General features: G+C 49.3%; 1 protein-coding gene across 1 annotated transcript in view; it reads left to right on the forward strand.

The window, feature by feature from the left end:
- The window catches only part of DNAH2 (dynein axonemal heavy chain 2), a 126,798-nt gene that overhangs the window by 63,978 nt on the left and 38,917 nt on the right, over positions 1-23,903 (forward strand). The window contains exons 38-60 of the mRNA XM_017850549.1: positions 1-181; positions 1,215-1,342; positions 1,689-1,841; positions 2,101-2,226; positions 7,462-7,680; positions 7,907-8,024; positions 8,238-8,374; positions 9,206-9,343; positions 9,432-9,590; positions 13,598-13,750; positions 13,933-14,024; positions 14,338-14,536; positions 14,662-14,886; positions 15,915-16,019; positions 17,833-18,021; positions 18,544-18,629; positions 18,768-18,898; positions 19,049-19,198; positions 19,525-19,692; positions 19,926-20,086; positions 20,457-20,596; positions 22,625-22,757; positions 22,850-22,989. Of these exons, the coding sequence (XP_017706038.1) occupies positions 1-181; positions 1,215-1,342; positions 1,689-1,841; positions 2,101-2,226; positions 7,462-7,680; positions 7,907-8,024; positions 8,238-8,374; positions 9,206-9,343; positions 9,432-9,590; positions 13,598-13,750; positions 13,933-14,024; positions 14,338-14,536; positions 14,662-14,886; positions 15,915-16,019; positions 17,833-18,021; positions 18,544-18,629; positions 18,768-18,898; positions 19,049-19,198; positions 19,525-19,692; positions 19,926-20,086; positions 20,457-20,596; positions 22,625-22,757; positions 22,850-22,989 (3,431 nt within the window). The remainder of the gene's footprint in view (positions 182-1,214; positions 1,343-1,688; positions 1,842-2,100; positions 2,227-7,461; positions 7,681-7,906; positions 8,025-8,237; positions 8,375-9,205; positions 9,344-9,431; positions 9,591-13,597; positions 13,751-13,932; positions 14,025-14,337; positions 14,537-14,661; positions 14,887-15,914; positions 16,020-17,832; positions 18,022-18,543; positions 18,630-18,767; positions 18,899-19,048; positions 19,199-19,524; positions 19,693-19,925; positions 20,087-20,456; positions 20,597-22,624; positions 22,758-22,849; positions 22,990-23,903) is intronic.

Here is a 23,903-nt window from a genome sequence, read left to right on the forward strand (position 1 = left end):
ACTGGAGCCTGGGGTTGCTTTGATGAGTTTAACCGCATCAACATCGAGGTGCTGTCAGTGGTGGCCCAGCAGATCCTGTCCATCCTATCTGCCCTGGCTGCCGGCCTCACCCGTTTCCATTTTGACGGCTTTGAAATAAATCTGGTGTGGTCCTGTGGGATCTTCATTACCATGAATCCTGGTAGGTGGCAGGGAGTGGATGGGGTTTCTGGGGTGGGAAGAACTGGGTATTCAGGGGAAATAACTGCATCCTCCTCTTCCCCCTTCCATGCGAACGTATATAGCTAAATGAAGTCTGGTTAAAAATAGCAACGCGGAGAGAAGGATAAACACACAACTTTCTGGGAGAAGGGGAGGCAATCTTACTGTTTTCCCTAAAGGATTAATAACCTTTTTTTTTTTTTTGAGACGGAGTCTTTGCCTATCACCCAGGCTGGAGCTGGAGTGCGGTGGCACGATCTCGGCTCACTGCAAGCTCTGCCTCCTGGGTTCACACCATTCTCCTGCCGTAGCCTCCCGGGTAGCTGGGACTATAGCGCCTGCCACTGTGCCCGGCTACATTTTTGTGTATTTTTTTTTTTTTTTTTTTTTAGTAGAGACAGGGTTTCACCATGTTAGCCAGGATGGTCTCGATCTCCTGACCTCGTGATCCGCCCACCTTGGCCTCCCAAAGTGCTGGGATTACAGGCGTGAGCCACCGCGTCCGGCCAGACCTCATCTTTTAAGATACTTAGCTATCTTCTCCCATTAGGCTAGCTCCCAGAGTTCTGGTCTCTCTGCCATCTCTTTTGCAGCAGGCCCTAGGGTCTCTCCTTACTGTTCCCTAGAAACAACTCTGGCGGAAGGGCCTAGGACAGCACAGGGATAGGAAAGGGTTTAGGAACTGAACGAATAAGAGGAAAAGCTGTGATTTCTATTAGGACTGATGTGAGCTATACACAGAACCTGGAGAGATGGGAAATTGACAGCTCTGTGATTTGAGTTTGAAATAGGACCACGCAGAAAGTAAGGAAAGGACCACAGAGAAGAGAGAAGACCAAAGTGGACTGGGAAGGGCTGGGGCTGAGATGACAAAGGATGTGATCTTGGAGTTAGGGAGAAAGTTAGGGATGGAGTTAAGGTGGAAGAAAATGAGATTGATTGGAAAGTGGGTTTGGAGAAGCAAATCAAGATAAGGAAATATATGATTCCAAGTAAGCGGCATTGTTTTCCAGGCTATGCTGGCCGCACAGAGCTTCCTGAAAATCTTAAATCCATGTTCCGCCCAATTGCCATGGTGGTGCCTGACTCCACCCTCATTGCAGAAATCATTCTCTTTGGAGAGGGCTTTGGCAACTGCAAGGTACTCCAATAACCCCTTTTCTCCAGTGATTTTAATTCCCTTTCATAATTATTCCCTGGACAGAGGAGCTCCCCAAGGGCCTCACTATCAGCTTATCCTCTAAGGAACTTAGACTATTGTCCATAGGATCTAGGGGGAGAAAACTTTAGGGGAGGGAAGTTTCTCCTCTGTAATATCACTGATTAACGATGGCGTGATTCACACGATTTCATCAGAAGAGTCCGTAGAGTACCTCCTAGCTGCTTCATGTCCTGGAACCTGGCTTCCTGTCTCTGACTGTCCCGAGATGAAGCAGAGGGATTTGTGGGGAGATGGACTGTTTTCTTCCTCTGTTTTGGTTCCCCAGATTCTGGCCAAGAAGGTGTACACACTCTACTCACTGGCTGTGCAGCAGCTCTCCAGACAGGACCACTATGACTTTGGCCTGCGTGCCCTCACCTCCCTTCTGCGCTATGCTGGCAAGAAGCGCCGCCTACAGCCGGATCTGACTGATGAAGAGGTAGAGCAAGGACACAGGCTTTGGACCTGACTTTCACTGTCACTGGCCCTATGTCACTTCCCTCAAGTCTTTCAGACCCTTTCTTTCCCCAGATTGGGATTCCCACCTTCCCACCTGGTCCCATCCCTGTGTTGCCCTCTGCTTTGCTAATGGCTAACTGGTGTCTCCATTGTTCTTAGCACCTGCCCTGAAGCCCTTTGGAGGTGAAGGGCCTAGGCCCTGGCTCCTCAAGCCTGAGTCTCTGTCTTTTCCCATTCAGGTTCTGCTGCTCTCAATGAGAGATATGAACATCGCCAAGCTCACTTCAGCTGATGCACCCCTGTTCAATGCCATCGTGCAAGATCTGTTTCCCAACATTGAGCTGCCTGTCATTGACTATGGCAAGGTATTTGTTCCTTAATACTCTCCCTGATCAGGTGCTGTGGCTCGTGCTTGTAATCCCAGCACTTTGGGAGGCTGAGGTGGGCAGATGGCTTGAGTCCAGGAGTTTGAGACCAGCCTGGGCAACATGGTGAAACCCCGTATCTACAAAATATACACAAATTAGCCAGGCATGGTGGTGCGCATGCTTGTAGTCCCAGCTAGTCGGGAGGCTGAGGTAAGAGGATTGCTTGAGCCCAGGAGGTTGAGGCTATGATGAGCTGAGACTGTGCCTCTGCACTCCAGCCTGAGTGACAGAGCAAGACCCTGTCTCAAAAAAACAAAACAGAAACAAAAAAAAGTGCACTCTCCTGACCACATATGTGAATAGGCATCTGGGAACAGAAAACTTGGCTTCCGGGTCTTATTCTGCCATCTGCTAGCTATGACTCTGAGCAAGTCAGCTGACCTCTCTTTGGACTTCCTTATCTATAAAGCAATAGACTATTCAAACATTCTGCTCTCTGATCACGACTCCCTCTTCCGCTGACCTGCTCAAATGTACCTGCTCAAGTGCATCCACGCAACAACGCTCTGACTTCATCGAAACCTCTAGTCTGTTGCCTTTGCACTTTCTCTGTGCCCATCAGTCCTCCATGCCTCTACTTCTCACCTCAGCAGGGAGTTTTGAGGAGAGGTTGCTAGAAGCCACTTGGTGTCAGAGAGCAGCGGAATGGAAGAAGGAGTTTTAGAAAGCATGAGAACTTTCTTATCTGGCAGTGTGGTAGTCTGGATACCCTGAATGATCCTTTCAATAGAAACTACTAAAGTGATGGATAAAAATATAATAATGACATCCTTTTTAATGCATTGCTAAGGCTGGCAAGAAAGAAAGAATTCCAGGAGTTACGGAGGGTGGGGAGTAAAAGCAGGAGCCCTGGGAGACAGGTGAGTACAAAAGCTGGCCTTCTCCCTGAAAACGGTTGTTGATCTCAAGGCAGTGGGAATAGGAGATGAAACCATCCAAGTCTGAAGATAGAACAGAAAACGCAGTGCTGCGCAAACCCCAGTCCACAAGGGGCAACGCCCCCAGTAGATGGAAAAAAGAGAAGCCTGCGATTTAGAAGGGTATATACAGGAAAGAAACTTGCTTGTTTTGATCTCTGATGATGGAAGAAAAAGACCAAATTTCCTTTGAGATTTCCTAACCACACACCAGCTCTCACATGGTTTCCAGTCATCGTTTCTCCTACTGTGTAATCAGAAAAGAAATCTCAAGCTTAGATTTTAATATTAAGTAGTTCTAGGTTGTTAGTGCCCCCAGGTGACAGGACGAAGCAAAAGCAAATTATTTCTGGAGGAATAAAATTTCAACTCACACTTCAAAGAATTGCCACAGGTAAAAGTCCAAGAAAATGAGCAACTCATGGTCAAAAATCACAAAACACACAAGGAAACAAGAAACCATGAATGGGAGCCAGAACAACAACAGACAGTGGAATCAGATCCATGAAAACTTACTTCAGATATTGAAACTGATAGGGGCGAGGTGCGGTACTTCACGCCTGTCATCTCAACACTTTGGAGGCTGAGACAAGAGGATCACTTTAGGCCAGGAGTTCAAGACCAGCCTGGGCAACATAGCAAGACCTTCATCTCTTAAAAAAAAAAAAAAAAAAGCCAGGCATGGTGGTGTGCTCCTTAGTCACAATTACTCCTTTCTCCAAAAGCTACTAGAAAATGTGCTCTACTTAAATACAGGAGCCTGTGAAAGGGATGACGGGGAACAAAAGATTCAGTGCAAGGGGGAGGCTACAGTAATCCTTGGGGTGTTGGTGAATGGAGGTCACAGGATAATGGTGGTGCACTGGGCAAAGAGAGAAGCCAATCCAGATTGGAGCAAACCTGAAAGCTTTAGGAGGACTTTTTTTTTTTTTTTTTTTTTTGAGATGGAGTTTCACTCTTGTTGCTCAGGCTGGAGTGCAACGGCACAATCTCGGCTCACTGCAACCTCCGCGCTCTGGGTTCAAGCGATTCTCCTGCTTCAGGAGTAGCTGGGATTATGGGCATGCGCCACCACACACAGCTAATTTTGTAGTTTTGGTAGAGACAGGGTTTCTCCATGTTGGTCAGGCTAGTCTCGAACTCCCGACCTCAGGTGATATGCCTGCCTCAGCCTCCCAAAGTGCTGGGATTACAGGCATGAGCCACTGCACCAGGCCAGGAGGACTTTTTAAAGAAGAAATTGATACCTGATGTGAAAATTGTTTGAAAGATTTAGTCAGCTGGTAGAGTTTGGAATTGAGTTAGAGATAAGCACATTAAAAACTAAGCAAATATGGGAGCAAAAAAGAAAAGAAAAGAAAAAAAAAAACACCTAAGCAAACAGGCCAGACATGGTGGCTCAAACCTGTGATCCTAGCACTTTGGGAGGTGTAGGCGGGTGGATCACTTGAGGTCAGGAGTTTGAGACCAGCCTGGGCAACATGGTGAAACCCCATCTCTACAAAAAATACAAAAATGAGCCAGGTGTAATGGCTCGTGCCTGTAGTCTCAGCTGAGGTGGGAGGATTGTTTGAGCCCAGGAGTTGGAGGCTGCAGTGGTTGAGATCGTGCCACTGCACTCCAGCCTGGGTGACAGAGACCCTGTCTCCAAAAAAAAAAAAAAACCTAAGCAAACAAAATCACAAAATTATTAGATCCTAGGGAAAACAAAAAAGTTGCCCAGGAAAGGAAAAGTAATCATACATTGTTATACTGACACTTCATAGTGTTTACAAGAGACCCACCTAAAGCTTAATGACAAAGGGCTGAAAGTCAAAGAATAGAAAAAGATGTTTTTTCTATTATATGATTAGCATTAGTAAATAATTAGTATTAGTAAATACTAACCAAGGAAAGCCAGGGTAGCAATATGGGACTACAGATTTTGAGCTAAAAAGTACTGCTAGAAATTGAGGGCCATTTCATAATAATAAAGGGGTCAACTCATCAGAAAGGTATAACAATTCTAAATTTTGGTGCACCTAATAATACAGCCTCAAAATAAGTAGAGCAAATTTTGCACAATTACAAGGAGAAGTGGACAAATCTATCGTAGTGGAGAGCTTGATATCTCTTAACTGATAAATCAAACAGACTAAAAATCAGGATATAGAAGATTTGAAGAACACAATCAACAATCATTATTTAATAGATATCTATACAAACTGGTCTCAATAATTGGAGAATCAGCCAGGCATAGTGGCTCATTCTGTAGTCCCAGGACTTTGGGAGGCCAAGGTGGGAGGATTACCTGAGGTCACGACTTCGAGGCTGCAGTGAGCCATGACTGTACCGCTGCACTCCAGCCTGGCTGACAGAGTGAGAACTCAATAAAATAAAATAAAATAAAATAAAATAAGATAAAATAATCGAAGCATAACCATATTTTTCAAGCACACATAGAAAATTGTTGGACCATGTAGGAAAAGGAAAATTGATGACTATGTAAAGGCCATAAATTTGCCTCAAAAATGTCAAAGGAAGATATTCATACCACATTTTCTGATCACAATGATAACTCTACAGGCAAAGTAGACTTTATGGCAAGAAGCAATAGTAAAGGTAAAAGGTGACATTTCATAATGATAAAAGGATCAATGCACAGAAAGTTATAACAGTTCTAAATCTGTATGCACTAAATAATATAGCTACAAAATCCATAAAAGAAAATGGACAGAACCATAGGAGAAACACATAAATCCATAGCCCTGGTGGGAGATCTTGACTTACTTCTTTCAGAAACTGATAATGCAAACAGACCAAAAAATCCATAAAGTGATGCATTTGAATGCTTTTAACAGACAGCGACAAAATAGAATTAGTAAAAGCCAAATGTTTGGAAATTTGGCAATACAATTCTAAATAACTAATGGATCAAAGAAGAAATTAGAGGATTTTTTTTTTTTTGAGATGGAGTTTTGCTCTGTTGCCCAGGCTGTAGTGCAGTGGCAAATTATCGGCTCACTGCAACCTCCGCCTCCCGGGTTCAAGCGATTCTCGTGCCTCAGCCTCCTGAGTAGCTGGGACTACAGGCGCCTGCCACCACGCCCGGCTAATTTTTTTGTATTTTTAGTAGAGATGGGGTTTCGTCATGTTGGCCAGGCTGGTCTTGAACTCCTGACCTCAGGTAATCTGCCCGCCTCAGCCTCCCAAAGTGTTGGGATTACAGTCCTGAGCCACCGCACCTGGCTGAGAATATTTTTTTAACTGAATAAATAGAAAATGTGACATTAAACTTCTTTAGGACACTAAACACATGTGCACACAGAAAACATACTAATAAAACTTCTCAGATGGTGGAAGGAAGTGAAATTGGTGAGGCCTGTTAGTGCAAGTAATGATCTTGCATCTATTTGAAATTATTTGGCTACATGAGCTGTGTGTTTTAAAATGGCACACTATTCTGGGGCCGATCTGCTAGGTCACGGTTCTTCAAGCATTACTTTTTTTTTTTCCCCGAGACGGAGTCTCGCTCTGTTGCCCAGGTTGGAGTGCAGTGGCACGGTCTCAGCTCACTGCAAGCTCCGCCTCCCGGGTTCACGCCATTCTCCTGCCTCAGGCTCCCGAGTAGCTGGGACTACAGGCACCCGCCACCACACCCGGCTAAATTTTGTATTTTAGTAGAGATGGGGTTTCACCATGTTAGCCAGGATGGTCTTGATCTCCTGACCTCGTGATCCCCCCGCCTCGGCCTCCCAAAGTGCTGGGATTACAGGCGTGAGCCACCGCGCCCGGCCCAAGCATTACTTTTTAACTTAGGTAATAATGTATTTAACATTAATTGGGCTCTTCCACCAAACTGTGAGCTCTGCAATAGGACGAAATCTATTTTGTCCCAAGCCGTATCCCTGGCAACCGGCAAGCACAGTGCTTGGCATACATTGTAGAGGCTTAATAAATATTTGCTGAATAATAAAAAGTGTGTAGAGCTATATGTAAGACATTGTGCCAGTGAGGAAACTGAGGCGTGGAGAAGTAACTTACCCAGGATCACATAGCTGAGAGCTGGGGAACCAGCCTGGCCGACTCCAGAGCCCAATCTTTCAACTCTGCAATGGGCCAGCTTCCCAGTGAGTGACCAGAGCCGGAGGGCAGAGGGCCCTGGGGCCATTTTTAACAGTTTTGAACACATTCTCCCTGGCATTGGGGAGATTTTGAAAGCCCTTTAAAGGCCTCATCCTTTTGCTTCTGCTTGTTGTGTTTTCCCTTCCCTCAGCTGCGGGAGACCGTTGAGCAGGAGATTCGAGACATGGGCCTGCAAAGCACGCCGTTCACCCTCACCAAGGTTTTCCAGTTGTATGAAACCAAGAACTCCCGCCACTCCACCATGATTGTGGGCTGCACGGGCAGTGGCAAGACGGCCTCATGGCGCATCCTGCAGGCCTCCCTGTCCTCTCTGTGCCGCGCTGGAGACCCTAACTTCAACCTTGTTAGAGTACGGGGCTGGGACAGTGGAGTCAGTGGCAGAGACTTGAGTAGTAAAAAGACAGTGGAGGGTGGGGGCCAGGGAGAACCTTGCAAGGCCAGGAGGGCTGTACCTGGGTCCACGGAGGCCTGGAGTGATGAGAGAAGGGGCAAATGCGCGTACCTAAGAGGGGTTTGGAAATAAAGGGGGGTTTTTGTCTATCAGCAGCTAAAACCCCTTCCGGTGTCACTTTCAGGAGTTCCCTTTGAACCCTAAGGCATTGTCTCTAGGGGAACTGTACGGGGAATATGACCTCAGCAGCAATGAATGGACAGATGGCATCTTGTCCAGTGTCATGCGGACGGCATGTGCAGGTAGGTATCCAAAGGATCGTGGGGTGTGGAGAGCAAACGCCTGAGTCTCCTAAGGAGGCGGGGAGTCTGGGGATAGGAAGTTCCAAGTTGGGAGAGAAATGCCTGGAGAATGCTGAAGTACAAGGACGTGTAGGCTTGCATCTCCGAGAAGTGTGAGCGGAGGGCGCAAGGCGAGTGGCTCCCTGGTTTCCTCACCACCCACCATCTACTCAGATGAGAAACCCGATGAGAAGTGGATCCTGTTCGACGGCCCCGTGGACACGCTGTGGATCGAGAGCATGAACTCCGTCATGGATGATAACAAGGTGTTGACCCTCATCAACGGCGAGCGCATCGCGATGCCCGAGCAGGTCAGGGATGTGGCTGACTCCCGAGGGCCTGCAGAGGCAGGCACCGGAGGGCATGGGCTGGGGCTGGGGAGGACAGCAAGGAATCTCAGAGCAGGGCAGGTTCTGCGGGAGAGAGCTGAAAGGAGGATGCCTGGATTCAGGGAAACCTGCAGCTGAAGAAAAAATGATTTGCCTACCATGGCTGTTGAGAACAATGATAAGAAAAACACTCTGTATTGTGAGCACTGTGTAGGCTCGGGCGGCCCTCCTCAGCTCGTTCCCACGGACGCATGAGGCAGGACCCTCATTTGTGCACCCAGGGGTATGAATTCATGGACTGGCAAGCACACCCTTTTCCACCCACTCCAACAATGCGAGCAAGAGAGTGATTTTTCATAAGGACAACCTTGAATAAACTCTAGTTTCTTTTAAAGCAAACTGGACTAGGCCAGGTGGCTCATGCCTGTAATCCAAGCACTTTGAGAGCGAGGTCAAGGTGGGCAGATCACTTGAGGTCAGGAGTTTTAAGACCAGCCTGGCCAACAGGGTGAAACCCCGTCTCTACTAAAAAATACAAAAGTTAGCTGGGTGTGGTGTTGTGCACCTTTAGTCCCAGGTACTCTGGAGACTGAGGTGGGAGGATTGCTTGAACCTGAGAGGCAGAGGTTGCGGTGAGCCAAGATCATGCCACTGCACTCCAGCTTGGGTGACAGACCAAGACTCTGTCTCAAAAAAACAAAAACAAAAACAAATCATTTGTGAACTTGTAGCATCCGAGTTCTGGGTGTTTTATTATTCCTGAAGGTGGGGGATGCAGAGAGAGATGAAGTTCTGACAAGCGTATATCCTTAGGTGTCTCTTCTGTTCGAAGTGGAGAACCTGGCAGTGGCCTCTCCAGCCACCGTATCCCGCTGCGGGATGGTCTACACTGACTACGCTGACCTGGGCTGGAAGCCCTATGTTCAGTCGTGGCTGGAGAAGAGGCCAAAGGTATGAAGGGAACCGAGGAGAGGGAAAGTAACCAGGGTGGCTCCAGGACACAAGGGTGAATGACGACTCCCTTCTTATTCAACTCCAGGCTGAGGTAGAGCCCCTTCAACGCATGTTCGAAAAGTTCATCAACAAGATGCTGGCCTTTAAGAAGGACAACTGCAAGGAGCTGGTGCCCCTGCCCGAGTACAGTGGTATCATCTCCCTCTGCAAGCTGTACTCGGCCCTGGCCACGCCAGAGAATGGGGTAAGGGGAGGACACAGACTATGGGCAGGGGGTAGGGAGGGCTCACAGTCTCACCAGGACAACTTCTGGGAAACGGTGTGTCTGAGACAGGTTGAACTCCAGGCTTGAGTGGAGCAGAGACTCCAAGGGGAGGCCTCAATGACCATGGAGGCAGTGAGGGGTGTGTGTGTGCACGTCTGTGTGTGTGCATGTGTGTGTCTGTGTGTGTGTCTGCGTGTGTGTGTGTGCACGTGTGCGTTGAGCTGAAAGGTCCGACTAGGGGTTCTGAGTTGAATATGTACACAATGGGGTCTGGCTGTAATTTCCCACCCATGCTTTGGGAGCTGAAAATAGCTCATTCTGCTCCTGACTTCGCCAGCCCTTCAAAATATAAATGTAAATTTTGGCGTAGATGAGGCCCTGGGACACCATTTCTCCTGGAAGAGGCTTTCAGACTATTCTGATGAGAGGACTTTGTAAACATTTCAGGTCAATTGATATTTAAGAAAAATTGTTGGCCGGGCGCGGTGGCTCAAGCCTGTAATCCCAGCACTTTGGGAGGCCGAGGCGGGTGGATCACGAGGTCAGGAGATCGAGACCATCCTGGCTAACACGGTGAAACCCCGTCTCTACTAAAAAATACAAAAAAACTAGCCGGGCGAGGTGGTGGCGCCTGTAGTCCCAGCTACTCGGGAGGCTGAGGCAGGAGAATGGCGTGAACCCGGGAGTCGGAGGTTGCAGGGAGCCGAGATCGCGCCACTGCACTCCAGCCTGGGAGACAGAGTGAGACTCTGTCTCAAAAAAAAAAAAAAAAAAAAAAATTGTGCTCAATTTAGAAGGACCAAAATTTGATATCTTCTGTTGAGCTTTAATCACTGCCTATAAATGGTTTGTATTGTTTTTAAAGATGTTGCCAGGTAATTAAACTATTAATACATCATCAACAACAATTAAGATCTATAGGAACATATGTCATTCCTCGTACAGTTAATGTAAATTAAAAATATGTAGATGGGGCCGGGTGTGGTGGTTCATGCCTGTAATCTCAGCACTTTGGGAGGCCGAGGTGGGTGGATCATGGGAGGTCAGGAATTCGAGACCAGCCTGGCCAACATGGTGAAACCCCATCTCTACTAAAAATACAAAATTAACCGGGTGTCGTGGCACACACCTGTAGTCCCAGCTACTTGGGAGGCTGAGGCAGGACAATCGCTTGAACCCAGGAGGCGGAGGCTGCAGTGAGCCGAGATCGCACCACTGCACTCCAGCCTGGGCGAGGCAGAGCAAGACTCCATCTCAAAAAAACAAAACCAAAAAACTGTAGATGGACTTGCCAGATACCATGTGGGCAGAGGGCAGTTACGAGTATCAATGGCACACAGGTGCCAAGAAGGACGGGCTGGGTAGGGGAGGCTTCCTGGGTGAGCAGAGGGCAAGAGTGGCCTCTGCAGAAGTGCAGACACACAGGAGTCAGGCCTGGAGTCAAGGCTGGTGGGGCAGGCCTAGCTAGTGGTCTGTAGCCAGATATGGTGGGTGGTGTTTGTGTGCAGATGCTCTTCAGTGTGGCAGAGACCCTGAGGAGAGGGCTGGACCATGAGGATGGTGAGATGTGTTGTGTGCTGAGAGGAGCCAGAAGCACAGACTAAGGATTCTGGACTGAAAATGGCAGACAATCGATTCTTTTTTTTTTTTTTTTTTTTGAGATGGAGTCTCGCTCTGTCGCCCAGGCTGGAGTGCAGTGGTGCGATCTCGGCTCACTGCAAGCTCCGCCTCCCGGGTTCACGCCATTCTCCTGCCTTGGCCTCCCGAGTAGCTGGGACTACAGGCACCTGCCACCACGTCCGGCTAATTTTTTGTATGTTTAGTAGAGACAGGGTTTCACCGTGTTAGCCAGGATGGTCTTGATCTCCTGACCTTGTGATCCACCTGCCTCAGCCTCCCAAAGCGCTGGGATTACAGGCGTGAGTCACCGTGCCCGGCCAGGATTGAGGATTACTCTCTAAACCCAAGATCAGTATCCTGGATTGGACGGCACCGTTATCTGTGGTCCTAGGTGTCTTAAGTCACAACCCATCCTCAAGCGCCCTCCACCCACGGGCCTGTGTCTGCTTTGCATAGTAGGCCAGGGATGGTTTGAAGGATGCCAGGTTGGTCGTGGTCTCCAAGAGGCCCGACAGAGTCGGGATGGCCCCATGTGCTCTATGCGCCCAATCAGAAGAAAGACACCTGTCACATGCCCCCTGGGTAGGGATTGAGAGCACGGGCTCTAAATATGCTCCTTCCATTATTAAGTTGGTACATTTTACATTTTATCTTTTAGAGATAGGGTCTCACTCTGCTGCCCAAGCCAAGTGCTGTGGTGTGATCTCGGCTCACTGCAGCCTCAACTTACTGGGCTCACACAATTCTCCTGTCTCCCGAGTAGCTGGGACTGCAGGCGTGCACCATCACACCCAGCTAATTTTTTATTATTTCTAGAGACAGGGTCTCACTGTGTTGCCCAGGCCGGTCTCAAACTCCTGGACTCAAGTAATCCTCCTGCCTCGGCCTCCCAAAGTGCTAGGACTATAGGCATGAGCCACCGCACCAGGCCACATTTTACATTTTAATTTTTAATTACACAGATAATTGTTGAATCAGGTTCCCTTTCTGAAAATAATAATTTTTCATTTAAAACTAAAGTCCTTTTTCTTCCTCTCTCTCCTCCCAGTCCTGATCTGCTCCTTACTGCACACAAGTAACTACTGTAGGATGTTTGTGTATGTCATTCCAGACCTCTTTTTTAATTTTTTTTTTTTTAGAGACAGGGTCTTGCTCTGTTACCAAGGCTGGAATGGCATGATCAGGGCTCACTGCAGCCTCAACATCCTGGGCTCAAGTGATCCTCCCACCTCAGTCTCCTGAGTAGCTGAGGTTACAGATGCACACCATCATGCCTGGCTGTTTTTTTTTTTTTTTTTTTTTTGGTTGAGACAAGTTTCACTATGTTGTTCAGGCTGGTCTTGAACTCCTGGCGTCAAGCAATAATCCCACCTCAGCTTCCCAAGGTGCTGGGATTATAGGCATGAGCCACCACCATTCTGGCCTAGGCCTTTTTAAAGGTACGCCTTTACATATAATCCCATGGATAATCCCATGGATATCCATAGAAAATGTTTTTTTTTTTGTTTTTTTTTTTTTTTTTTTTTTTTTTTTTTTTGAGACGGAGTTTTGCTCTTGCCGCCCGGGCTGGAGTGCAGTTGTGCCATTTCGGCTCACTGCAACCTCCACCTCCTGGGTTCAAGCGATTCTCCCACCTCAGCCTCCTGAGTAGCTGAGATTAACAGGGGCCACCACGCCTGGCTAATTTTTGTATTTTTAGTAGAGGTGTGGTTTCACCATGTTGGCCAGGCTGCTCTCGAACTCCTGACCTCAGGTGATCCACCCAGCTCTGCTTCCCTAAGTGCTGGGATTACAGGCATGAGCCACTGTGCCTGACCGAAAATGTGGTATTTTTTTTAAAACTATATCATGCTATATATACTGCAACGTGTCCGTTAAATTAACAATATGTTTTTGAGTTCTGTATTACTACATGTAGATTCATTTCATTGCTTTAACTGCTATATACTATTTCATGGTAGAACACTACATTTTATTTTTCCACTGCTCTACTGGTGAACGTTTAGGTCATCTCCAGTGTTTTGCAATCACAAACAAGTCACCATGAATGTTCCTGAACCTGTCTCCTGAGCACCCATGGGTGCTTTTCCAGAGCAGGCCTGTTGTGGCCGGATGATGGCTGCGTCTTTATGAGTTAGCAGTGAGGAAACTCAGGGCAACTGCTGAGCTATAAGGAATTTCAGGTTTGTCTCAGTCTTTCAGCAGGTTGTAGATAAACACGCACATTTGGAAAACTGTGCGATTTTCCAAATAGAGCCAGGAAAGGAGGAAGACTCAGCCTTTCCACACTCTGGTGTCATGAGTCTGCCAGATGGACCCCTGGTCTCTTACAGGTGGGTTATTTCCTCTTCTCATCCTCCATCCAGGTGAACCCAGCTGACGGCGAGAACTATGTCACCATGGTAGAGATGACATTTGTGTTCAGCATGATCTGGTCTGTGTGTGCCTCTGTGGATGAAGAGGGCCGCAAGAAGATTGACAGCTACCTCCGAGAGATCGAGGGCTCCTTTCCCAATAAGGTTGGGCACACACCCAGCTGTCCTATTTGCTCTGTTTTTCCAGAACCCATTGGCATCCCCGATCTCAGGCTCTGCTTTGGTCTCTCTCTCTCTTTCTTCCACCCGGTGGTCTGGGGCCCGTTCTCTGGGCTGGAGAAGGCTCAAGGAAGGCTTTTGTCACCTGACCTACATGCCCTCCTTAGGACACGGTGTATGAGTATTTTGTGGACCCCAAAATGCGGAGTTGGACGTCATTTGAGGACAAGCTTCCTAAGAGTTGGCGCTACCCTCCAAAGTGAGAGCTGGGCCTGGGTGTGAGGAGGGCATGGGGCAGCGGTAGGTGGGGGATGTGGCAAGAGAGATGGGGCCTAGAAGCAAAAATGAGCGATAGGAAGGAGAAGGCGGGTCCCAGGGAAGGGCTGCCTCCTGAGGAGAGGAAGCGGTACCTAAAGGACTTGGGACGGGGTCTTTGAGGGGAGTGCATGATCCCCAGGCCCCACAGGAGGGCAGGGTGGTGATGAGACAGTGGTGACGTGGAGGGAAAGGAAGTGGGAGTTGGAAAGGAGTGGGCGGGTGGCCCTTGAGAGCCGGTCCCTGCTCTTCCCTAGCGCCCCCTTCTATAAGATCACGGTGCCCACCGTTGACACTGTGCGCTACAACTACCTGGTGAGCACCTTGGTGGCCAACCAGAATCCCGTTCTGCTGGTGGGTCCCGTGGGGACTGGGAAGACCTCCATCGCCCAGAGTGTTCTGCAGTCCCTGCCCTCCAGCCAGTGGTCGGTGCTCATTGTCAACATGTCCGCACAGGTGTGTCGGGGACCCAGGGGCCAGGCTGCCGGCTCCCCTGGGATCCAAGTGCCTGCTTGACCCTCCTCTCTAAGCCCATATTTCTCTCAGGAGACCCACACATTCATTCGGTACCTTTTCACCAGACCACATCCAATAACGTGCAGAGCATCATTGAGAGCAGGGTTGAGAAGCGAACCAAGGGTGTCTACGTGCCATTCGGGGGCAAAAGCATGATCACCTTTATGGATGACCTAAATATGCCCGCTAAGGACATGTTTGGGTCCCAGCCACCTCTGGAGCTGATCCGCCTCTGGATTGACTATGGCTTCTGGTATGACCGTTCGAAGCAGACCATCAAGCACATTCGAGTAAGCCTCCCGAGAGTCTGTTCTTCAGGCCTCTGCTCCCTTCTGGGATAGGCTCAGTCCCCACTCCACTGGGGCCCCAGGCTATGGTCCTGTCATCCTGGATTCCTTCCCACACAGGAGCGTCCTGTCTCCATGACAGTAGTTCTTGGCTCCCCACTCATGAGCCAGGCATCCTCCCTCAGTCCTGCCTCCTTTGTGGGATTCTGAGCATACTGTTTCTTTCTTTCTTTCCTTCCTTCCTTCCTTCCTTCCTTCCTTCCTTCCTTCCTTCCTTCCTTCCTTCCTTCCTTCCTTCCTCCTTCCTTCCTCCTTCCTTCCTTCCTCTCTCTTTCTTTCTCTCTCTCTTTTTCTTTCTTTTTCTTTCTTTTTTTTTTTTTAGACAGTGTCTTGCTCTGTTGCCAAGGCTGGAGTGACAGATTAATTTTATGATTTTTAGTGGACACAAGGTCTCCATATGTTGCCCAGGCTGGTCTTGAACTCCTGGGCTCAAGAGATCCTCCTACCTTGGCCTCCCAAAGTGTTGGCATTACAGGCCTGAGCCACTGCACCTGGCTGCTTCTCTTTAATCAGCGGCCATTGCGGCCTGGCTTCTGGGGTTGTTTGTGTGTATATCTGGCATTCTGGGCCCAAAACTCGGCTAGTGATATATTCATGTGTGTTTGAGAGAGAACACACACACCACGTGTATAGATACGTACAATTTTAAAAGAAGAAAAAGAGAAAGTCTAGAAGACACAAATGTTTTTTTACTTACCTGTGTTTTCTCATTTGGGTACATGGATTATAAGGATGAAATACAGACAAATGCATTCCTGGTTCTAAAACAAGTTTCCCATGTCCCTTTCTCCTCTTCCCCTCCCCCTGCTCTGCCACTCCATGTTCCTCTCTACTCGCTGTGTCCCGGTTCCTCTTCCCCTTTGTCCCTCCTCACACTGTTTTCCTCCCACTCCTTTTCACCCGGCCTGTGTCGCTGCCTCTCTTGCCCGCTCCCCTCCTGCCTCTCCGCCCACCTTGTCACCGCTGTCTAGGAAATGTTCCTGATGGCTGCCATGGGCCCCCCTGGGGGTGGACGGACTGTCATCTCCCCAAGGCTACAGAGTCGCTTCAACATTATCAACATGACCTTCCCCACAGTGAGGACCTCATGGGGGCTGCAGGACGAGGGGAGGGTAGGAGGTGAAATGTCTCTGTCCCAGAGAAGCAGGGGCCAGATTCCAGGGGGCCGAGGCACCCCAAGCAGAGCTCCATACAGGAAGCTGGGACGATCCGTAGGGCCTGTGCTGGCCCCTGAGCTAGAAGAGCTACAGGATGGAAGCGCATCTTCCTGGCTGTGGACAAGGAAGCCTTGTAGTCCTGGTGGGCAGAGAACACGGTGAAGCCCGAGTAGACTAAGGAAGATAGATCCTACAAAGCCCATAGCAGTGTCAGGATTAGAGCCAGGCCAGTGAGTCACTCATCTCAGTGCAGAATTTAAGGGGGCACCCAAAGACTCTGCAATCAGGAGAAATAACATGTTCACACTTCCTTTTTTTTTTTTTTTTTGAGACAGGGTCTCACTCTGTCGCACTCCAGGCTGAAGTGCAGTGGCATGATCTCAGCTCACTGCAACCTCCACTTCCCAGGTTCAAGTGATTCTCCTGCCTCAGCCTCCAGAGTAGCTGGGACTGCAGGCGCCTGCCACCACGCCCAGCTAATTCTTGTATTTTCAGTAGAGACAGAGTTTCATCATGTTGCCCAGTCTGGTCTCAAATTCCTAGATTCAAGAGATCTGCCCACCTTAGCCTCCCACCACACTTGGCCTCACATTTTTTTTCCCTGTCTGGAACATTTTATTGATCCTGTGGAGTGGGAAGGAGAACTGGAGAAGTATGTGAGGCCAAGAGATCCCAGGGGAACAGGGAAGGTATTGAGGCTTGGCTACTAGTACTGGTGGTGAATCTGTAGTAATGCAATATATTTTTAAAATTAAAATTAATGCCAATAATTTATGATGAGCAAAATACCACCATTTTGAATAAATACAAAATCAATCAGTAGAGTGCAGTGCTGAGCCATATTGGAGCCTAAGGGGAAAGGAGAAATCAGTAATCCACATCTGGTCTTTATTTTAAATGTTAGTGTTTGTTCATCGTGAATATTTTGCATTCATTTTTGTTTTTAAATACTGTGTCAGCCAGGCACGGTGGCTTCCAGCTGTAATCTCAGTACTTTGAGAGGCTGAGGCAGGTGGATCACTTGAGCTCAGGAGTTTGATATCAGCCTGAGCAACATGGGGAACCCTGTCTCTACAAAAAAATATAAAAATTAGCCAGGTGTGGTGGTGCACACCTGTAGTCCCAGCTACTTGAGAGGCTGAGGTGGGAGGACTGCTTGAGCCCAGGAGGTCGAGGCTGCAGTGAACCATGATCTCACCATCGGACACCAGCTTTGAAAACAGTCTGAGATTCTGTCTCAAAAAAAAAAAAAAAAAAAAAAAATTGTATATATATAGTGTTAAGGCCGGGCACAGTGGCTCATGCCTGTAATCCCAGCACTTTGGGAGGCCAAAGCAGGCGGATCACCTGAGGTCGGGAGTTCGAGATCAGCCTGACCACCATGGAGAAACCCTGTCTCTACTAAAAATACAAAAAATTAGCCAGGCGTGGTGGCAGGCACCTGTAATCCCAGCTACTTGGGAAGCTTAGGCAGAGAATTGCTTGAACCCATGAGGCAGAAGTTGCAGTATACATATGAATAAATAAATTAAAATATGTATAAATATATAGTATGTATAATACATATAACACTATATAGTGTTAAAATAGTATTTATCATTCGTCTTATTTCTGAGTTTAGGATTTTTTTTTGATGCCCCCTTAAATTCTGCCATGAGCCAAGCTCTTTATTGGCTCCCTTCCTGGCTAGAAGGCCAGGAGCCCTGGAGAGTGAGCCAGGGTCTATTTCTAGGAGTCCCAGATCATCCGCATATTTGGCACCATGATCAATCAGAAGCTTCAGGACTTTGAGGAAGAGGTGAAGCCCATTGGGAACGTGGTGACAGAGGCCACCCTGGACATGTACAACACCGTGGTACAGCGCTTCCTGCCCACACCCACCAAGATCCATTACCTCTTCAACCTTCGAGATATCTCCAAGGTGACTCTCGGCCTGACCTTGCCCCTTCTGCTTGGCCCAGCCTCCACAGAGGCATTCTCTTCTCAAACTAAGCCTTAACACTCAATAGCATGCGCACCGAAAGTCACCCCCATCCTGAAGTGCCACATTCCGTGGCTTTACCTTTAAAACTTCTGGGCCAAGTGTGGTGGCTCACACCTGTAATTCCAGCACTTTGGGAGGCCAATGCAGGCAGATCACCTGAGGTTAGGAGTTCAAGACCAGAACCTGGCCAACATGGCGAAATCCTGTCTCTATTAAAAATATATATAAAAAAAAAATTAACTGGGTGTGGTGGTGTGTGCCTATAGTCCCAGTTACATGGGAGGCTGAGGCAGGAGAATTGCTTGAGCCTGGGAGGCAGAGGTTGCAGTGAGCTGAGATTGCACCACTGCAGTTCAGCCTTGGAGACAGAGTGAGACTGTCTCAAAACAAAACAAAACAAAAAACTTCCGGAGGGAACCTTTTTGCTCCCTGGTCCCGACAGTCAGTCCTCTTCCCCAGGTGTTCCAGGGCATGCTTAGAGCCAACAAGGACTTCCATGATACCAAGTCCAGCATCACACGGCTCTGGATCCATGAATGTTTCAGGTGACATGCATGTGCCCTGACCAGACGCAGGCTTCCTCAGCCTTGCTCCCACCCCCGCTTTGCTCCCAGCCTGACACTGCCTTCCCCAGGCCATTCTCCTCTTTATTCCCAGATCTCACGCCAGTTCCCTGCCCACAGAGTCTTCTCGGACCGGCTGGTTGATGCGGCAGACACAGAAGCCTTCATGGGCATCATAAACGACAAGCTCGGCTCCTTCTTTGACCTCACGTTTCATCATCTCTGTCCCAGCAAGCGTCCTCCTATCTTTGGTGAGCTGGGAGCTGTGATGACCTTGGGCTTGACACTCTTAGGACATCGGGGCTAGAAGGAGTCAGGACATGGAGTCTGAAATGTGGAGTCCTGCGGCGGGGAGGCAGACCAGGCATTTGTGACTCGGATCCCCTCTTCCCATGGCTCAGGGGATTTCCTGAAGGAGCCCAAGGTGTACGAAGACCTCACAGATCTGACAGTGCTGAAGACAGTCATGGAGACGGCTCTAAATGAGTATAACCTGTCACCCTCTGTGGTGCCCATGCAGCTGGTGCTCTTCCGAGAGGCCATTGAGCACAGTGAGCGCCTGCCAGTCCCACCCCCTTCCCCATCATCTCAGTGATGGGGTATGTCTAAGGAAATAGGGGTCCCTTCCCAGGTCTCCCAAATCAAGTTCCGGAAGCTGCCTTTCTCCCTGGCCCCAGCTGGGTGTGGCAGCGTGTGTTTAACAGAGAAGGTGGAGGTTAAAAGTTGAATTGCCTCCTGGGCCTTGGGCACCAACTTCTTCTCATACCTCTTGGTTCCTCTGCTTCAGTTTCAGGGACCCCAATCCCTAGCCTAGAGCCTGGAGGTCCCCTGAGTTTGCTCAGCCAACTCATTACCCTCACACCCACCCCACCCCCAGTCACACGGATCGTGCGGGTTATTGGACAGCCTCGGGGCAACATGCTCCTCGTGGGCATCGGGGGCAGCGGACGCCAGAGTCTGGCCCGCCTGGCTTCATCCATCTGTGACTACACCACCTTCCAGATCGAGGTCACCAAACATTATCGGAAGCAGGAGTTCCGAGATGGTACGGCTGGGTTTCTGAAACGGTAGGAATGAAAGATCAGATGCGTACATTCCTGCAGTGATAAGAGAGGAGAGATGGCAGCCAGATGGGCAGACGTGCCCGGCCTGTGTTGAGTGTAGGATGGTGTTGCGTGTATGCTGCGGGGCGGGGAGGGTTCCTAAATCTCAGAAAAGGAATCAAGCCCAGGACGGGGAATCTGCAATGAGTTTGTCCTCCGTCCCTCCCCCGGCCAGATATCAAGCGTCTGTATCGCCAGGCTGGGGTGGAGCTCAAGACCACGTCCTTCCTTTTTGTGGACACCCAAATAGCTGATGAGTCCTTCCTAGAGGACATCAACAACATCCTCAGCTCAGGCGAGGTGCCCAATCTCTACAAGCCTGATGAATTTGAAGAGGTAGGATTCCTTTCACACCCTCGACCAGGCGCTTCTTCCGCCGGCCTAGCTGACCCCAGAAGGACCACAGCTCCCAGAATGTGCCCCTGGAGCACCCCCACTGCCCACCTCAGCCCTGTAAGGTAGAAGGTCCCCTCCAGGGACCCTGGGCAGAGCTGCTTTAAAACCCATGCTTCAGAGCCAGGCACAGTGGCTCGAGCCTGTAGTTCCAGCTACTCGGGGGTGGGGGATGCTGAGGCAGGAGGATGGTTTGAGGCCAGGAGTTCGAGTCCAGCCTGGGAAACACTTTGTTAGCCCCGCCTGACCTGCTGCCCCCGCTGATTCTGCCATGGAGACGCCAGCCCTCTGACCCTGGGTGGCTTCTGTCCAGATCCAGTCGCACATCATAGACCAGGCCCGGGCGGAGCAGGTGCCTGAGTCATCGGACAGCCTCTTCACCTACCTCATTGAACGCGTGCGGAACAACCTGCACATCGTGCTTTGCCTCAGCCCCGTGGGGGATCCCTTCAGGTGACTTCTGTGACATTCTTCTCCCAGACCCTTCTGTGTGCTCCCTCACCCTGCTGTGGCCTCCTGTGCCTTCTGGAAATTAGTGTCAGGAATAACAGCAGGCTCCTCTGCCCGCCTCACCCATCTCCTTTCTGTAGGCTGTGCCCGATTTCAGAAAGTTCCTTTGCTGAACATGGGAGTCATCTGCCCTCTCTTGGTATAACTAGATTTTTTGTTTATTTTGGTGGGTGGCTTTTTGGTTTTGTTTTGTCATTGTAAATCTAATTGTGGTTAAAAACACACACTCACAGGTTGGGCAGAGTGGCTCACGCCTGTAATCCCAACACTTTGGGAGGCCGAGGCAGGCAGATCACGAGGTCAGGAGATCGAGACCATCCCAGCTAACATGGTGAAACCCCGTCTCTACTAAAAATACAATTAGCTGGGCGTGGTGGTGGGGGCACCTGTGGTCCCAGCTACTCAGGAGGCTGAGGCAGGAGAATCGCTTGAACCCGGGAAGCAGAGGTTGCAGTAAGCCGAGATCTCGCCACTACACTGCAACCTGGGGGACAGAACGAAACTCTGTTCAAAACACACACACACACACACAGACACACACACGCACACACACACACCAAGATGTATCAACCGTTTGAGTGCAGTGTTCAGCCATGTGAAGTACACTCACACTGTTGTGTAACAGCTGCAGAGCTTTCTCATGCTCCCGAGGCCACACTCCATACCCAGGAAACCACTGCTCCCCATTCCCTCCCCAGCCGCTGTCTCTATGAGTCTAACTTCAGATGCCTCACACAGGTGGAACGATGCAGCATTTGTCTTTCTTTCTTTTTTGGTTTGAGACGAAGTCTCACTCTGTCACCCAGGCTGGAGTGCAGTGCTGTGATCTCGGCTCACTGCAGCCTCCACCTCCCAGGTTCAAGTGATCCTCGTGCCTTAGCCTCCCAGTAGCTAGGATTATAGGTGCTTGCCACCATGTCCGGCTAATTTTTGTATTTTTAGTAGAGACGGGGTTTCACCATGTTGGTTCGGCTAGTCTCAAACTCCTGACCTCAAGTGATCCACCCACCTCCGCCTCCCAAAGTGCTGGGATTATAGGCGTGAGGCACTGCGCCCAGCTAGCATTTGTCTTTCTGTGACTTGCTTATTTCACTTAGCGTAGTGTCCTCAAGGTTCATCCGTGTTGTAGCATGTGTCAGGATTTCCTTCTTTTTTGTAAGGCTGAATAATATTATCTTGGATGTCTATACCACATTTTCTTGATATGACTAGATTTTTAAGGGCATCAGGAACTAGGAATAGGGCAGATAACTTGTGCAGGGAAGCAATTTGGATTATCTTAACAAAAAAAAATGTTTTTGAGACCAAGTCTTGCTTTGTCACCCAGGCTGGAGTACAGTGGTGCCATCTCGGCTCACTGCAACCTCCATCTCCCAGGCTCAAGTGATCCTCCTGCCTCAGCCTCTCCGGTAGCTGGGACTAAAAGCGCATGTCACCATGGCCAGCTAATTTTTGTATTTTTTGTAGAGATGCGGTTTTGCCATTTGCCTAGGATGGTTTCGAACTCCTGGGCTCAAGGGATCCATCCGCCTTGGCCTCCCAAAGTGCTGGGATTACAGGCACAAGCCCCAGTGCCCGGCCTACCATTTTGTTTTTAATGTTTGTGAACACAGCCGGGCGCTATGCTGAACTTTTCACATGTGATACCTCATTGAATCCCCCAACCACCCTAGTCAGCATGTATTACTATTCCCATTTTAGAGACGAGGAAACTGGCATTCAAAGAGCTTAGATACTTGCTGGAGATCCACACCTCGAAAGTGTAGAACCAGGTTTTTGTGACTCCAGAACCTGTTTCTAAATGTTCTGCTGAACTAGCTCTGAAGGAACAGAATTTGGACAAGGAGACAGAGGAGAAAGGGGATGGGGCATTTTAGGTTCCTAGAAAGTGAGTGGATGCGTGTGGGGAAGCCAGTGCCTGGAGGCTGTGTCTGTGCATGGAATTTACAGCCTCTCTAAACCCCTTCCCAGGAACTGGATCCGCCAGTATCCAGCCTTGGTGAACTGCACAACCATCAACTGGTTCTCAGAGTGGCCCCAAGAGGCCCTGCTCGAGGTGGCTGAGAAGTACCTCGTAGGAGTAGACCTGGGAACTCAGGAGAATGTGAGCCCCTCCTCCCCGCCTCTCATCACACCCCCGGCCTCTCTCCCACTTCCCTTTCCATCCGCCTTTTCATCCTGTGTCACTGGCCTCAGATCCACAGGAAGGTGGCCCAGATCTTTGTCACTATGCACTGGTCAGTAGCTCAGTATTCCCAGAAGATGCTGTTGGAACTGCGGAGACACAACTACGTCACACCCACCAACTACCTGGAACTCGTGTCTGGATATAAGAAGTATGAAGGAGGGCAGGGGACGTGCAGGGCCAGGGAGCCTGGTGTCTTCTGAGGGCAATGGGTGAAATGAGTTGATGTGCAAGGGCAGAGACGCAAAGGCCGCAGTTCTGCCTAGGAAGTTGGGAAGTGGGAGCTGGGGCTTCTCGTGGGAGGGCTGTCTCCAGAGCCTTCTGGCTATGTTCCCCTCGCCCCTCTCCACACCCTCTTGGCCCTTATTTTCTGGCATGAAGTTTCTCTGTCTTTTTCTGACCATAATATAACTGGAACATTGCCATACCCAGTCCTTTCCTGTCTGCCTTTCATGTCTTCTAGACTTTCTACCTGTATGAGATAGAAAAACAAAGCGTTTTCCCTGCTCTGTCACTCAACACAGTACAGGCCCTCAGCATCCGTGGGGGACTGGTTCCAGGACCTCCCACAGATACCAGAATCCACAGATGCTCCAGTCCCTGATACAGAATGGAGTATTTGCGTGTAACTTATGCAGGTTCCTCCCATATACTTTGAATCCTCTCTAGATTACTTACAATACCTAATACAATGTAGATGCTATGTAAATAGTTGTTATACTGTATTGTTTAAGGAATAATGAAAAGAGGGAAAAGTCTGTATATGTTTAGTGCAGATGCAACTTTTTTTGAGATTTTTTGTTTTTTTAGAAGGAGTCTTGCTCTGTTGCCCAGGCTGGAGTGCAGTGGCGCAGTCTTGGCTCACTGCAACCTCTGCCTCCCGGGTTCAAGTGATTCTCCTGCCTCAGCCTCCCTAGTAACTGGGATTACAGGCACGCGCCACCATGCCCAGCTAATTTTTTTGTTTGTTTGTTTAGTAGAGACAGGGTTTCACCATGTTGGCCTGGCTGTTCCTGAACTCCTGACCTCAGGTGATCCAGCAGCCTCGGCCTCCCAAAGTGCTGG

This window comes from Rhinopithecus bieti, unplaced genomic scaffold (genome assembly GCF_001698545.2).
Source record: "Rhinopithecus bieti isolate Rb0 unplaced genomic scaffold, ASM169854v2 scaffold_32008, whole genome shotgun sequence".
NCBI classification, from domain to species: Eukaryota; Metazoa; Chordata; class Mammalia; order Primates; family Cercopithecidae; genus Rhinopithecus; species Rhinopithecus bieti.